We start from the raw sequence: 17,416 nt of genomic DNA, 5'->3' as shown, positions 1-17,416 counted from the left end.
TGTAACGCAAATTCTGCTGAATGGTGGTGAAGAACACGACTGTTTACAAGTGTGCCGACGAAGTGCAGCAGCGGAGGCGGCGTGTGTGTTTACGCACGTGTTAGCCCAGAGCAAGAAGTGGTGTTTGGACTTATCCGTGGCCAGATGGACAAAACGTAACATGAATGAGGTTTAAGAACAGGCCGAATGCACGAGGAGCGTGTGAGAGACCACCCACTCATCCCACCACAGTGCTGAGGGGGCAGCTCACAACCCCATGTTTACAGGTTTCCTTACGATTCCCGCCAGCGCCGGCAGGCACTGCCTATGTGATTCAACAGTGACCCTGAATTAGGTGCCATGTTCTGAGGAACATGGCACATGAAATTAGTTCTCTGTTCTCCTTTAAAAAGTTGAGTGAATGCAGCTTGGAAAAACAATGTTTATTCCTCAAAATCACACTAAAATTTTGAAAAATTATAAAAGTAACCTAGGTATGAAGATGTTTCAAATATTTTGTAACAGACAATACCAAAAGTTGCTTATTTCATATACAGGATGTGGAAAAGACAATTTAATTTAGATTTGTGTAATTAGAAGATGTCAAATTTCCATTCCTGCCAAAGTATAGGAGAATAAAGACTGAACTTCCATTCCAAACTACTTATTTTTATTTTGACAACTAAAACAATTTATACTGAACACTAAACTCTAATACTAATTTTTATTCTGAAACTATGTAGTAATTATAGATTAGCCTCAGTTTAAAATGCAAATTTTAGATAAACAAAGGGATTTCATATAAAATGTTAATTAAAAGATGCATTCTACTAATTTTTTTCATATAAATTCTTAGGGGAAATATTACCGCATGCCATCCGAAACGTAAGGACACTCTTTCATCAGTCACCTCAAAACCACCGTGTGTACATCTACGGCTCTTCTAATATTAAGGAGTGGCCATCTGGACAACACAGCACAAGTTATGGGAAATTGTCTTGTTGAGAAGAACTGCAAGAGACCCTCACTGTCCTGGTAAGTGTGGTGTAAACATGAAAGCAGCAGAGAGGTGCCAAGGACACCGCTCCAGCCACTGAGGCCAACTATGATTCAGTGGGATTCAGGGGTACTGACTGCACGATGACGCACTAACAGACTCGCAAAGCAGTGCTTCCGCCCCAGTGGCGGGATGCCGAGGGAGAGGGGATCCCACCCCCACAGACAAGGTGGCAGCAAGTGCAGGGGGACATGTCACCCAGAGGTGAGGCACAGAGCACGATCAAAAGAAAGCAAGTGGGGGCATCAGGCCTGCTGGGGAGGCAACAGGAGGAAAGGGAAGGGAGAAGAGACAGTACAGCACGTGGACCCGATCAGAGAGTCACTAGGGCCAGGGGATAGCGCGCCATGGCCACGGCACGTGGACCCAATCACAGAGTCACTAGGGCCAGGGGACAGCGTGCCATGGCCACGGCACGTGGACCCGATCACAGAGTCACCGACAGCTGGCTTCATTTGTCTTTGTCTTTCGGAGAAGGCAGACATAAGCAGATCAGTTTGGGAAGGTAACTGGCCTCGGGAAGGGTTTGAAGGAGCAGGAAGCAGGGGCAGGAGGAGGGTGAGGAGGTGAGGATCCCTGATGGGGAGGCCCCACCTGGCGGGAGCACTCGGCCATCATGGAAGTGCCACAGAGAGAGGCCAGCCACGTGGGAGGGCCCAGTGGTGCGGCGGGCATTGCACAGTGGCCTCAGCAGCTGCCAAAGCCACCAGCCCCGGCGGCCATTTCTAGAGGCGACGCAGAGAAACGCCACTTCACGCGTTAGCACGTGGACACACCACGCACTTTACTTTTTAGTTACGTATTTTTTTACACGTACTACAAAAGAACCAGTAGAGAAAGTCTACGATCTGCCAGGTACTACTGTCTAGGATGAGGACAACATCTGAAGAAAGCCTCCTCCGTGAAAAAGAGATCGGCATGCGGACAAAACAAAGATCCCAAGGCTGTTCAGGTGACCAGGTTCAGTAGGACACAGAGCACAGAACGCTCAGACCTTCTCTGGTCAGCAAACCAAGGGCCTGGACCAGCAAGACGAGCAGAAAGCCCGGCACTGAAACCAGGAGGCTCGGTTCTCCCTCCCGCGTCTCCGTCCTCCCTCCCGCGTCTCCGTCCTCCCTCCCGCGTCTCCGTCCTCCCTCCCATGTCTCCGTTCTCCCTCCCGCATCTCCGTCCTCCCTCCCGCATCTCTGTCCTCCCTCCCGTGTCTCCGTCCTGCCCCAGAGTCTCTCTCACGCCCCCACGAGTAAAATCCCTTGTGTGGATCGCGGTCCAGAGCGGCTGGTATTAGACAACTAAGCATGATCTGAACTATCAAAAAGCATGTGGGTAAACGCTTACTGTATAACAGACCTCTCTGCTGACACACGTTTTCCTGGATACTCAAATCTTGGCATTTCTACAAAGTGGAGTCAAATCCCGGTTCGGTCACCTGGAGGGAAGAGGTAGCTGGCGGAGGCCCCTGTCTGGTGCGCAGGCACCTGGGAGAACTCGAACCCTCGGAGGGCCTCCACACAGCCCCCACCTGGCGAGGCTGCAGGGAGCACGTGGCTAGGAACCCCAGGTGCTGGTCACACGGATGCCAGGCAAACTCCGACCGGGAGCAAACCAAACCCTCGGGCTCAAAATCATTCAACCGCCCAGTTTTCTGTCCTTCCGGTAGCACTTCCAAATGCCTAGCAGCCATTACAAGGAGTATCTTTCCAGAGTCTCACAGCACCATCAAAAATCCAAAATTAACAGCTTCGCGACCCATCACCTACTCTTTGCCTATAATAGTAAGAAGGTGAATAAATTTGTTAGGCAAATAAAAGCAGACAGTAAACGGAATATATGGCAAGATCCTTTCTTTTCTGAATGTAGGCCAAGATAAAAATTTCCTCTAAAAACATGTTATTAACACAATAAGGCTTCTGTGGAGTTCCATTCGGTATAAATTTCCTTCTTTCTGTTAGCCCACTGTCCCTCCATTAAGCAGGGATCATACTCCGTGAAAAACACAAAGTAGAAAATGCATGTGAAACCACCGGGTAAGGATTCCCAGGATAACTTCTGCCTCCTCTTTGCATCTCCGACAGCGCGACGGGCGGGGAGCGTGCCCCTGCCCCGCGGGAGCCTGCAGAAGCCCCAGCGCCAGCCCGGAGCCTCGCCCGCCCGCCCGCCCCTGGGGGTTCTCTACCAGCGAACAAGCACAACTGTACGCAGCCGTCAAAAGCATCTTAAACATTTCACATAATAATCCTCAAAACGCAGTCGCTCCAAAGTGTCATCAAGTGTCTCTGAAATAAAATACTCACTCTGGCCACGTAAGTGAACCTCCGGGCGTCCTGGACCGCACTGAAGAAGTCTAAGCGGTTAAAAGCTTCTCCCAAAGTGCAGTAGCCGTGTCTCTGGAAAAACAGACACAAGTGAAAATCTGTCAAATGAGTCATGAGTCAAAATGAGCTAACAGTTAACGTGAATTAGTCTGCACAATTTCTTTTTTAATTTTGGCAAAGGATATTCGTTTTTATTATGATCTATTCCATATTTAGCTGAAAGTTGAGTAAAATTAAAACAATGCTAAATTTAAGTCATTATGTATAATCAAGACACTGTGCACTGACATTTCTACACCACTTAATGACAAGGATAAATATTGATCATTGAAGAGATCTTCAATGCAGAGTTGTGGGTATAGATAAAGTGGGGAATAATCACAGAAAACATGAGGTGACAAATACGCCTCACATTTCAAACAGAGGACAGCAGAGGGGCCAGAGGGGGAGCTGGAGGGGAAATCCTCAGTCTCTGACAGAAGACGCACCGTGAGGGCTGATTTGGTTTTACACCCAAATCCCAACAACACTCTCAATGTGTGCACAAGCCAACAAGATACACTTATTTAAAACATTCATTATGTATTTTTCCTGAATATCCACTAAGTACAGAATATTTTCCTGGGAGCTGTGGAGGAAGCCAAGATTAACTGGATATCGATCATAACCTGAAATCAATCACAGCCGGTAACTATTCTCTTTCTCAGTGAACAGAATTCCAAACACTGGTGTTCCTCCCAGGCTGCCACCCATCTCACAACAGCCTCTTCTTTGGGGGGAAATAAAATCACACGTCTGAAGCACACGAGCAGCAAACACCTGGCGGGCCCCAGGTGAGAAGACCAAAGGCGTGACGTGATGCGGAGAGAGATGGGACCAGCTCCGAGTCCTGGCCCCTTCCTGTGCCTGCCTGTGCCGGTTCCCAGGACCCATGCAACACCCTGCAGACTCACAGCAAGTTCCCCCTCTGCCGCATGTGCAGCCGAAGCTGGACCTCTGTTCTGTAATCAGTGTGGTGACACCCAGCAAATGAAATGTCTAACAGTCTTTCTTTTTTTTTTTAAATAAATTTATTTATTTTATTTATTTATTTTTGGCTGCATTGGGTCTTCATTGCTGTACGTGGTCTCTCTCTAGTTGTGGCGAGCGGGGGCTACTCTTTGTTGCAGTGCAAGGGCTTCTCATTGCGGTGGCTTCTCTTGATGCAGAGCACAGGCTCTAGGCGCACAGGCTTCAGTAGTTGTGGCATGCAGGCTCAGTAGTTGTGGCTCGCGGGCTCTACAGTACAGGCTCAGTAGTTGTGGTGCACAGGCTTAGTTGCTCCACAGCATGTGGGATCTTCCCAGACCAGGGCTTGAACCTGTGTCCCCTGCATTGGCAGGTGGATTCTTAACCACTGCACCACCAGGGAAGTCCACATGTCTAACAGTCTTCATAAGCTCAAACTAGGTCAGATTCGCCAAACACCTTCCAATGGTGTACTGGAGTGTATGTTACGGGTCAGAGTGGTTTCATACGCATTTAACAATGTTAACCATCGCCAAATAGGTCGGATAAATTTTCTATCTCAGAATCTAATCCTTAAGCTTCTAGGAAGCTGGGCTGGTTTCAGAACACCCACTATTAACACTTCTGGAACCCTTAAATTACGCTAACATAATACATGCTAAACAACTGCTCCCTGAATATTTTCCCCCATTGTTGCAAAATAAGGCAAATGCAGAGTTTCTCAGACAACAGATGGAAGCAAGCTTCCCCAGACACCAAGAGAAAAAGTAAACATGCAGAGTGGAGGTGAACAGACCTTTTGCAAAAGAAAGGCGGGCAGGGCTCGAACTGCTCTTTGCAGATTCCAGCTTAACTACCAACATCACCTTAGCTACTACTCTACAAAATAAATGAGGGGTTTACAAACTGTTCTCACCAACCCAAAACACAGGCGAGCCAAGACACAGCCCTACTAGTACCAGAGGCTCACTATGAACAGCTTTTGGGGAGGGCGGGGGAGAAAATATCAAAGTATCTGGGGGTCCATACTTCTCCTGAAACAGCCCTCTGCTGATTCAGATTCGTATGGGGCATTGACATACACCACACACACGAAACACTGTCTCAAAGACCCTCTTATGCTTTCACCTCTTAGAATGTGGACACAGGTCTGATATTGCAAAAGAAACAATTTAATGTAACATCACATATTCAACAGTAACAATACAAAATATACTCTTATTTTTAATAAAATACTTACTTCTCTTGTGCTTTCTTTATGGACATAGATCCATTTTTCACGATAAAAACCTAGAATAAAAATTAACTTTGTTTTTAAAAGCTGGTGAATCATTACAAAATGAAGATTTTAAGGAACTTCAACAGTGGCACATGCTAACAAAATTATCTGACATCATATAGATAAGAGATGCTTTGACTTGGCTAAATGCAACCAGAATTGCTTCGTTTCCTAATATCAGTTTCAGAGGTACTGAAACATCTTTACATGAAAGATGATTTATGACAGTACCACGTCTAGGTAACTTGGAAGAAAATAGTGTCACCAAGTGACTGCAGTCATATCCAAACATAAATGGTTATAAAAGTGCATCTGGTATACACCCTAATAAAAGTTCTCTTCCTCTTTCATTGCCCCATATGGTGTTCCATTTAAATACACTTTCTAAGTAACTCATATCCCAAAGCTTCAAGGATCACGACTACATGGTCCATGGGAGCCTCCAGAGGGCGCACGACTGGATTCACTCACAGGGTCTCAGTGACTCAAGTCTGGGCATCTGCACAGGGGCCCTTTCAGAGCCTCCCCATCCCCGTCCCCATCCCCGTCCCCATCCCCGTCCCCATCCCGCCTGCATGGCTCCAGCTCTGACCATGTCTACCTTCTGCTCCGAACCAGAAGCGTCTCCTGCACCAAAGCCCAATGTCAAGGTCCCTAAGGTTCGGCCTCACTGCTTGGGAGTGAATGGACCTGAATTCAGGACTGCTATTCAACATTCAGACATAGAGGCTGTTTTGTAGGTTTTCCTGTCCTCGGTTTCATTGTAGCAAATCTTACTAATGACTTACTCAGCTAAATGGTTGAGCTGCAAATATCTGACCACTAAGTCAGTGGGCAACTCTGGATACAGTGCTGCTGCTTATATAACTGTATCAGCATTTACGTCATAAGACGGCACTGTCAATGCAATTCAACTTATCAACATATTCAACAAGTAAATATGAAATTATTAATGAAAATGATCTTACACTGAGTATTTCTGTCATTTCTAAAATGGTCCTTTTTCCTTTTTTTGGATGCATATTCATGCTCTTCGTTATTGAATATTTCTTCATCTTCACTATTTAAGATACTGAAATAAAGATAACATTTTATTAAAATATTTTTACAGGGGTTTCTTCATCTGGATTTTCTTTTGTTAAAAAGAAAAAAGAAAAAAGAAATATTTGGTTTGCAATTCAGGAGCCCAAAATAAAAATCATGTTAAATTCTGAAAGCAATCCTTAATTTTCAAAGCAACAAATCACAGGTTTGAAATTACAAGGCTAATGTCTATGTTTTTTGCTTGTTTTAAGAAACCTGAGATTTATCCTGGTTCTTATCAGAATGCTGTATCAGGAAGTGATGCACAAGTTTTAGAATCGCCTAAGGATTTTGAAATGCTCAACCAAGGTAGTTTCAGACTTTAAAACTTATAGTTTTATAGTTTATACTCTGGAAAAAAGTTAACGTGACAACATGATACCTAATACTAATGATTTGCTATATCCCTGACCCAGTGCCGAGTAAACTCAACATTTCTCTTTGTCCCCATACTTCCAAAGACTTAACTGGAACTACTACCGTATTTCCTTACTAAGCATCAACCAAATAATGCTACCTGTTAAGGCGCTTAACTGAAGCCAGATGAAGTAAAACATTTCTTTTTTCCACTTAAATACATCTAATTAAAAGCTTTCCCATTTTTTTCTTTTTTTTTCTTTTCGATGAAATAAGAAAATAAAATCATAAGGTGATAACTAAACAACTTGAACACACTTTCTTTTTTAAAAAAATTTCTTCCTTGTAGTAAAAAATAAGACTATGCAAAAAGCAGTCCACCCCCTCAAAACTAAAGATGCACACAATGTTATTTTCAGCACACTGACAGCTGGATTGTTTTCAGTCTGACAGCAAGGAGGGGCTCTGTGCAGATGAGCTGGCTAGCGGAGGGCCAGGGACTGATACTCAAAGCCCAGGGAGTAACCCTGCTGGCTGCCTCATCGCCACTCTTTGACAAGAAAATTGTACACAAGCTCCTTCCACTAACCTGTATTCACTTTTAATCAAAACAGCTGATTTTCCCAAATGAATCCACTTATCACCATCAGAATAGACTTACAGAACACTGGCAATAGTTGTAAATCATGAAGACAAGCAAAAGTGCACTTAGAAAAAACAAACAACATTCAGTGGCAGGCGTTAAATAATACCAACTCATAGAAATGGGTTGATCCTGGCTGTATCTCACATTGGTTTGTTGTCACTGATTCAAATACTGAAGGTAGAAGATTTCAAATGTGAACAGCTTTTCCAACTACAATCACAAAGGCATCAAGGGAAAGCAGAAGTACACTGCTCTCCAGAAACAGCATCACAGAAAGGAAACCAGGCACCAGGAGAGGAGGGAGCTGCCCGTCATCTCCTGGGAGAGGGAGCCGTGCCCGGCTACGCGCAGGCAAGCGAGGGGCACTGGGCAAGCGCCCACGTGTGCTCTGCCCTGACTCTGCCCTGGGAGGGCTGGGCCGCCTGAAGGGAGGCAACAGGCCCAGGGGACAGACGTACAGGAAGGAAGCACAGACACCTATACACTTCAACCGCGTTGACTTACGAAGGCGACACTCTCAGCCCTCCAGGCCCACCGCTCAGCACTCCACCAGCACCCCGTCACCGTCTCTCTCGGGAATGTTTTTCTGATAAACCCACCAAAGGTGCATGGCTTCCCCACACCCCATGTCCATTTCTAACCAAGACAAGCATGCGTGTGGAGAAGAACCATCAAAAACATCTCCTGACATACAGGTAAACAGCAAGGACCTGCTGTATAGCACAGGGAACTGTATTCACTACCTTGTAATAACATATAGTGGAAAATAATTAGAAAAAGAGAAGATATGTATGTATATATGTGTAACTGAATCACTCTGCTGTACACCTGAAACTAACACAATATTGTAAATCAACTATACTTCAATTAAAAAAAAAAAAATCTCCTGAGAGAAATAACCAAGGGCCGAGGAAAGAAGTTACTCTCTTCTCCTAATTCACTCCTTGAAGTCAGCCTGCAGCTTTGAACACTGTCCAAGTGTGACCTGACCTTTTCCCACCTTATGATCCTCACCCTAGTGATGACCCATTAGACAACTGGTGACATTTTCCTCAAGAGTCACATAACATGGTCTTAAGCTTCACCCCCAGACCTTTCTCGGGTCAGCACAGCCTTGAATGCAATACTCTGTGATGGGCTATCACCTTCCAATCATTTCCACCCGATTCAAAGAAATAAGACAAGGGAGGGTAAACCTCCGGTTTTGAAAATGGTTAATCGGCAGTTCGTAACTGTAATGTTGTAAGACAAGTCACAAAAGTTTTGTAATTAGTAAGAAAAATTACCAAGATTTGTGAATGATTTACATTTTAATATTTATAAAGGTAATTTGTACTAATAAAAAAAAAAACCAACCAAGTATAAAATGAAAAGTCTCCCTTGCCAATCTCACGCGTGAGAATTGGCTAAATTTTCATTATTTCTATCTTCACTTGTTCTGGTTGCTAATTTTATAATTCAAAACAAAACAAAACAAAAAACCCAGGCACATACCTCTGTTTTGAGTTGCCTGTAAGAGACAAGGAATTAACCTCATTACTACCCTCCTCTCCATTCTGGTTGGCAATTCATCATTCAACGATTATCGACTCATGACCCATCTTACCTCATCTCTCTCTCCACCCATTTCTTGGCCGGGGACCCACTTCAATTATTTTGACATAAATCCCAGACAGGCTATCATTTCAGGTGTAAACGTCTCAGGATGATACTCAGTCCTGCTGTGATTTGTGTAATTAGTGTTTCTTCATGGATGAGCTCTTCGGGGCGTTCCCATCAGCATCCGATGTCTCTCAAAGGTGCCCAGAAGGCAGGCATTCCTGCTGGACTACCCCCTGGCTGGGGGATGGGCAGGCACTGCTCCCTGGGTGCCCCTGCCTGGCCCTCAGTGAGCGATGGGGAATAGGTGGGCTGTGCTGTTGGCCCGTGTGTATACCAGCTCTGGAACTGCGGGCACCCCGGCCACCTATGGCGTTGCCCTGACCACGTCACTGCTCGGTGCTGGCGTCAGGTACCTCCACAGCCTGGGGGAGGGAGGGGTGCCCAGCACGTGTTCTGTTGGTCGCTCCCACTGCATTTCTCAAGTAAATACCCCGAGGCTGCCCCTGGGAGGAGCCCCCTGCTGCAGCCACCTCCTTGGCGGTACCACCCCACACTCTCCCCACCAGGAAGCCCTTCAGCTACAGACCATGCAAGCGTGTCTCACAGACTCCGTATCCTTTCGGGTGCACCAAGACACTGAGAGTTGCACCCCCCATTTTTTCTCAAGTACAATATGTATTTACAGTATTTAAGATAATATATACCTTTTTAGTCATTTCTAGGATTTTGATAGGGGAAACTGCAGCATCCATCCCCACCCAATTGCTTGAAATCAGAATCTTAAAAACTGTACTAAACCAGAAATATTTATTGCTGCACTGGGTTAAATAGTGGCCCCTCAAATATGTCTAAGTCCTAACCCCTGGAACTTGTGAATATGAGGGTCTTTGCAGATATAATTACATGAAGGATCTCAAGACAAAACCATCCTGGATTAACCAGATGGGCCCTAAACCTTATATGGGGAGAGGCCACACAGGACAGACAGGGGGGGATGGCGGGTGACAGCAGCCAAGGGACAACAGCCGAGTGACAACAGAGGCAGAGACTGGAGCTGAAGGACGGCGAGCATTGCTGGCAACCCCAGAAGCTAGAAATTCTCCCAAAGAGCCTCCAGAAGGGACCACCCCTGCTGACACCTGCATTTCAGACTTCTGGCCTCCACACTGCAAGGAAAAAAATTCTGTTGTCTTACACCACTGGGTTTTCAGTATGGCAACCCTAGAAAACTAATACAATTCTCTACCTTCTTAAATTACTTCAGTTGGTATTGCTCTTGACAGCACATATGGGCTATCAATTCTACCATTCAAATAGAGGAGACTCTGGGAAGAAAAACTCAGCGAAATGAAATATTTAACATACCAAAGTAAACATGACAAACAAAATGTGATCATTTTACCAAAAAACAAAACAGAGGAACCCCTCAGACACAGTCACCAGTAACTGACTGCCAAGCTGACTTCCACGGGAGTTTCTCTCAGTGAAAGAAACTTCTCTCCCAGCAGAGCCACAGTCTCTGCTCTAACAGTCCCAGGTTACTGTTTTCAGTTGTATGTCGGTCACCTATTAAACTTAGCTTTGTATCCTCACATTACCCACAAAGGGTCAGGGTTATATTACTTTCTCCTGCTGGCCAAATGTTCATGTTTGTTTTCCTGATATAAAGTCACTTGTGCATCAGTGTATTATTAGCCTCTCTTGCAAAAAAAGATATTAAAAAAAGGTCCAGGGCTTCCCTGGTGGCGCAGTGGTTGAGAATCTGCCTGCTAATGCAGGGGACACGGGTTCGAGCCCTGGTCTGGGAAGATCCCACATGCTGCGGAGCAGCTGGGCCCGTGAGCCACAATTACTGAGCCTGCGTGTCTGGAGCCTGTGCTCCGCAACAAGAGAGGCCGCGATAGTGAGAGGCCCACGCACAGCGATGAAGAGTGGCTCCCACTTGCCACAACTAGAGAAAGCCCTCGCACAGAAACGAAGACCCAACATAGCCATAAATTAAAAATAAATAAATAAATAAAAATTAAAAAAAAAAAAAAAGGTCCAATTTTTTTAAGTTAAAAAAAAAATGCAGAACCTGTTTGTTTTTTGCATTAGCACTTCTGTCCTAAACACCTCATGTGACATGCTTAAGGAATCTGACGCAGACATGATGCATGAAGGGAGCAGCAGGCAGGTGGCAGGATGGGATACTGAAGACCAAGGCGGACAGTGGCCCAGGCAGCCCCACGGCTCTGCCAGCGGGAGAAGCGGTGGACACCCCCATGCAACCTGGCGAGGGGAACACCGTCTTTCAGAGGTTCCAGAGGGAGCTCTCTTGGAGAAGGGCCGTGTAAAAAGTCCAACCACAGCAGCTGCAGACTCCATGAGAGAGAGCCGGGAAGGCACGAGGGCACAGCGGCCACCCTCTGCATTCCACCTATGCCCCGCAGGCATGCTCTGATGGCTCGCCTCCAACCTGCTGCCTCGCCTGAATGACAGACCCACCGAGCACCTCATGACGGTCACACTCCCGCTTACTCTAAGAGTGCACGTCCATAACGTGAGAAACGTCCATAACGTGAGAAAGACACAAAGACCTGACAGCAGTTCTGTAGGAGCAATCACAGGCCAGGAATGGAATGGGTTCAGGTGACATATTTAACATACTCAAGTGAGCCAAGGATTTATCATTTAGACAAACCCAGTCTTAAAGGTAAAGGTCACAACAAACGTTATGAATGTGCATGAACAGAGAAGTACTGCAACCAGGAAATTAGTGGAGAATTCACTACAGAATGAGCTCAGGAAGCCACCAGGACTAGAGGGGCAGAGGCAAGAAGGCTGGTGTTAAACAAGTTAACATGTATGTACTTGTAGAATTACATGTTTCTACACGTACACAAAGGGTCCATGATGACAGAAAAGACACAGCAACTGATGGCTATAAGACACATAGCAGAGAACAATGACTAACAAGGTATGGGAGGGCAGGGGAGACGGGTCAGCAGCTAACTGCAATATTACACACTGTACAGAGCCAACAGTCAGTGTTCAAAAAGAAGAAACCAAGGATACTACACAAAGGTATTAGCATAAAGGTGAAAATAAGAGGTAAAAAACTTCCTAAATATCAAAAGAGTAAAAGCAAATAAAACAAAACACAAGGGGCCAGACTCTCTGTTGTGTGTATGAGAGAGGTGAACATAAATAAAGACAGACAGATACAGATGCAAACGTGTACTGTACATCCAAAACATTAATTTCAGGGAACTGAGGCCAAACGGAGCAGTAAGTGTGAGGGGGCTTGGCTCACTCTTAAAGGATAAGTGTTTGGGGTTGGCTCACAAAGCAAAACAAACACCATACTGAATACGCACATGTATAAACGGATGGGGAAGTACACATCAGAATTTACAGAACCCAAGAAAGACAACTGTGACAGGAAACTTTATAGCATTAAATACATATATCGATAAAAAAGCAAATAATATAAACATATAACTTGAAAGCTAGAAAAAGAGTAAGTGAACAAAAAGACAGAATTGTTAAAGATAAAAACAGGTGGGGCCTTCCCTGGTGGTCCAGTGTCTAAGACTGCATGCTCCCAGGGCAGGGGGCCCGGGTTTGATCTCTGCTCAGGGAACTAGATCCCACATGCCATAATTAAAAGATTCTGTGTGCCGTAACTAAAAGATCCTGTGTGCTGCAACTAAGACCCAGTGCAGCCAAATAAATTAAAAAAAGAAAAAAAAAAGACAAAACAGGTATTAATAAATAGTAAAAGAATAGAACTGAAAAATAAGCCCCAAAGCTGGTTCACTGGACAAAACAAACCAGCAAGATAAACCACTAGATATCTTATCAGAAAAAATAGAGAAAGTACACTATATAAAATTAATGACAAGAAGAAAATTACAAACGCAGACAGGAAATATAAAAAATCGTAAAAGGCTACTTTGTAAAACTCTTTGTAAATAAATGGGAAGAAATTAAACAAGTTTTTTAAAAATATAAATTTAACCAATATAAAAATATCAGATTTTTCCTTTAGAGCTAGTTAAATACAAAGTTCATTTAAGAAGAAAGCGAGGAAGAATTAGGAGACGATTCAGAACAAGAACAGCAGTGGGAGAAGTCTAGTCCTACCTGATATTAAAACAAATTATAAAGCCTCAAGAAAACTGCCTCTGGTCCAGTTCAAGATGGTGACAAAGGAGGACCCCAAACTCACCTCCTCACAGACACATGGAATTGACAGCTACATATGGAACAATTTTCCCTGGGGAAAAACCCCAAACCAGCAGAGCACCCCTACACATCAGCTGAACAAGAAAACAACACATTTAAGTGGGTAGGAGAGGCCCTGACACATCTCACCCCAAACCTCAGCCCCGAAGGGCTGCCCACAGTTGGGAGGGAACTCCCAGCCTGGAGCTTCTCTCTGAGGAGTGAGGGACGTGAACCCACATCAGCACCCCAACTTTTAAGACCTGCACCTGAGAGACAAGCCCCCAGACATCCAGAGGGAGCTCTCCACCAGCTGCCTCCAGAACACAGTACAGAGACCTCAGCCCAAAACGCACCAGCCTCCCTGTGAAAGAGGCCTGTCAGTTTACCTTCAGCTATGGCCGGAAGGGCAGGGTGCTAATGAAATACTCATCTGGGGGCTGACTGCAACCCTCTCTAGAGACAGGAGCCTGGCAGGCGCCACATTCATACTCTCTCCCTGCCCCACTGTGGGTCATCAGCATCTCTGAGTGAGGAGCAATGCACACATCTGGTGCGCGGACTGTCATGCCTGCTGCCCAGAGAACCCAACCCTTGATAGCCTGGCTCTGGTGGCCAGTGGCGCTGTTCATGGGTTCAACAGGACAGTAGCAGAGAAGGAAACCGTTCTTAACTGGCTACCCCAGGGCTCAAGTCAGAGGAAACCGACAGAAAAGCCCACCTCCCAGTCTTCCCCTGAGAGGTATATGTGCATACTTCAAAGGCTGCTGCCTCAGGGTCTGGCTTCCAATCAGCTTGAATCTAGGTAACAACTGATATACTCCCCTTTGTGACACTGACAGGTCTTGGCACACCCTCAACTACTGAGAGAGACTAAAAATAAAGTAGGCTGATTGGACAATCACAGAGGTTTGAGAGACAACCATGAGCTGGGGCAGGGTTGAACAGTAAGGTTCATCTCCTACAGCAGGCCACTCCTTCAAGACTGGAGGAGGTGGCTGTTTTATCTAATGCACAGAAACCAACACAGAGGGTCAAGGAAAATGAAGAAACAGAGGACTATGTTCCAAATGAAAGAACGAGATAAAACCTCAGGGAAAAAAACCTTAATAAAATGGAAATAAGTAATTTACCTGATGAAGGGTTCAAAATAATGGTCATGAAGATGCTCACTGAGCTCTGGAGAAGGATAAATGATGAACAAAATAAGAATTTCAACAAAAAGATAGAAAATATAAGAGTACCTAATAGATGTCACAAAGCAGAAGAATACAATAACTGAACTGAAAAATACAACAGAGGGGTTTCAAAGCAGACTAAATGAAGCAGAAGAAAATATCAGTGACTCAAAGACAGGGAGTGGAACTCACCCAATCAGAGCAGCCAAAAGAAAAAAGAATGAAAAAGAATGAAGATACATTAAGGCATTTTGGGACAACATCAAGCAGACCAACATTCACATTATAGGGGTCCCAGAGGAGAGGAGAGAGAGAAAGAGGCAGAAAACTTACTTGAAGAAATAATGGCTGAAAACTTCCCTAACCAGGAGAAAGAAACACACATTCCGATCCAGGAAGCTCAGAGAGTTCCATATAAGATGAACCCAAAGAAAGCCACACCAAGATACATTATAATTAAAGTGTCAAAAGTTAAAAACAAGAGAAGAATCTTAAAAGCAGCAAGAGAAAAACAACTCCTTACATACAAGGGACTCTCCATAAGAATATCAGCAGATTTTTCAGTAGCAACTCTGTAGGCCAGAAGGGAGTAGAACAATATATTCAAAGTGCTGGAAAAAAAAAAGAAAAAAAAAACCCTGCCAACCAAGAATACTCTACTCAGTAAGTTGTCCTTCACAATTGAGAAGAAATAAAGAATTTTCCAGAGAAGCAAAAGTTAAAGGAGTTCGTCATGACTAGAACAGCCCTACAAGAAATATTAAAGGGATACCTTTAAGCTGAAATGAAAGGGTACTAAATACAAAGAGGGAAACATGAAAGTATAAATCTCACTTGTAAAGGTAAATATGTAGTAAAATTAAGAATAATCTAATGTAAAGGCAGTGGGTTAATCACTCATAAAGACAGTATGCAGGTTAAAAAACAAAAATAGTAGTAGTAAAAATAACTATAACTACAATAATTTGTTAATGGATACACAACATAAAAAGATGTAAATCGACACCAAAAATATAAAACGTGGAGGGAGAGTAAAAATGTAGCTGTAGAATGCATTCAAAACATAAGATGTTATCAACTTAAAACACACTATTACAAATACAAGTTGTTTTATGTAAGGCTTGTGGTAACCACGAAGCAAAATCTATAGTAGATACACAAAAGATAAACAGGGAACTAAGCATACCACTAAAGAAAGTCATCAAACCACAAAGGAAGTAAACAAGAGAAGAAGAAAGGAACAAAGGAATTACAAAACAGCCAGAAATTAACAAAATGGCAATAAGTACATACCAATCAATAATTACATTAAATGTAAATGGACTAAATTCTCCAATTGAAAGATACAGAGTGGCTGCATGGATTAAAAAAACAAGACCAATATATATGCTGCCTACAAGACACTCACTTCAGATGTAAGGACACATTAAGACTGAAAGTGAAGGAATGGAAAAAGACAGTCCAGGCAAATGAAAGCCAAAAGAAAGCTGGGGTAGCTAAACTTACATCAGAAATAGACAAAATAGACTTTAAGACAAAGACTGTAATAAGAGACAAAGGAGGTCATTATATAATGATAAGCAGATCAACCCAACAAGAGGATATAACATTTGTAAACACAGGAGCACCTAAATAAATAAAGCAAATATTAACAGACCTAAAAGGAGAAACAGACAGCAATACAACAATAGGAGGCGACTTAAATGACATATTCGACCCCATGGACTTAACAGATATATACAGAACATTCCATCCAAAAACAAGAGAATACACATTCTTCTCAAGAGCACAGGAAACATTCTCCAGGATGGATCATATTATAAGGCCACAAAACAAGTCTCAATAAATTTAAAAAAGACTGAAATCATATCAAGCACATTTCTGACCTTGATGATATGAAACAAGAAAGCAATTACAAGACAAAGACTGGAAAATGCACAAATATGTGTAGATTAAACACATGCTAATGAACAACCAATGGGCCAAAGAAGAATTCAAAGGAGAAATCAAAAAAATACCTTGAGACAAATGAAAATGGAAATACAACATACCAAAACTTAGGGTATACAGCAAAAGCAATTCTCAGAGGAAAGTTCATAGTGATAAGTGCCTACACCAAGAAACAAGAGAAATCTTAAATAATGTAACTTTATATTTCAAGGAACTAGAAAAGAAGAACAAAGCCTAAAAACAATGGAAAAAATAGTAGGAAGACAATGGAAAAGATCAATAAAACTAAGAGCTGGTTCTCTGAAAAGATAAAATTGACAAACATTTAGCAAGACTCACCAAGGGAAAAAGAGAGAGGACTCAGAGTCAGAAATGAAAGAGGAGACATCACAGCTCATACCACTGAAATAAAGGATCTTAAGAGACTACTATGAACAATTATATGCCAACACATTGGACAACCCTGAAGAAATGGTTAAGTTCCCAGAAACTCACAACTTACCAAGACTAAATAATGAGGAAAGAGAAAATCTGAACAGACCGATTAAGAGTAAGGAGATTGAATCAGTAACCAAAAACCTCCCAACAAACAAAAGTCCAGGACCAGAGAGCTTCACTAGTGAATTCTAACAAACATTTAAAGAAGAATTAATACCAATCCTTTTCAAAGTCTTCCAAAAAAATCAAAGAGGAGGGAACAGTTCCCAAAGTCATTTTGTGAGGCCAGCATTACCCTGATACCAAAACCACACA

At 43.6% G+C, this 17,416-nt stretch overlaps 1 protein-coding gene and 1 long non-coding RNA gene across 13 annotated transcripts in view; one reads left to right on the top strand and one right to left on the bottom strand.

The window, feature by feature from the left end:
- Nucleotides 1-17,416, bottom strand: part of FBXO25 (F-box protein 25) — a 60,100-nt gene that overhangs the window by 29,616 nt on the left and 13,068 nt on the right. For all 12 annotated transcript variants that reach the window (XM_082375310.1, XM_082375311.1, XM_082375309.1 and 9 more), the window contains exons 3-5: nt 6,607-6,710; nt 5,600-5,649; nt 3,331-3,423 (exon numbers count right to left, since the gene is read on the bottom strand). In XM_082375310.1, the coding sequence (XP_082231436.1) occupies nt 3,331-3,423; nt 5,600-5,649; nt 6,607-6,710 (247 nt within the window). The remainder of the gene's footprint in view (nt 1-3,330; nt 3,424-5,599; nt 5,650-6,606; nt 6,711-17,416) is intronic.
- On the top strand, nt 6,717-13,028 carry LOC309619807. Its single transcript, XR_014239251.1, has 2 exons — nt 6,717-11,052; nt 11,368-13,028. It is a non-coding gene; the product is annotated as an uncharacterized lncRNA (long non-coding RNA).

Source organism: Balaenoptera borealis (genome assembly GCF_965194805.1).
Source record: "Balaenoptera borealis genome assembly, chromosome: 21".
Lineage (NCBI taxonomy): Eukaryota > Metazoa > Chordata > Mammalia > Artiodactyla > Balaenopteridae > Balaenoptera > Balaenoptera borealis.
This window is presented reverse-complemented; position numbering and strand designations above follow the sequence as displayed.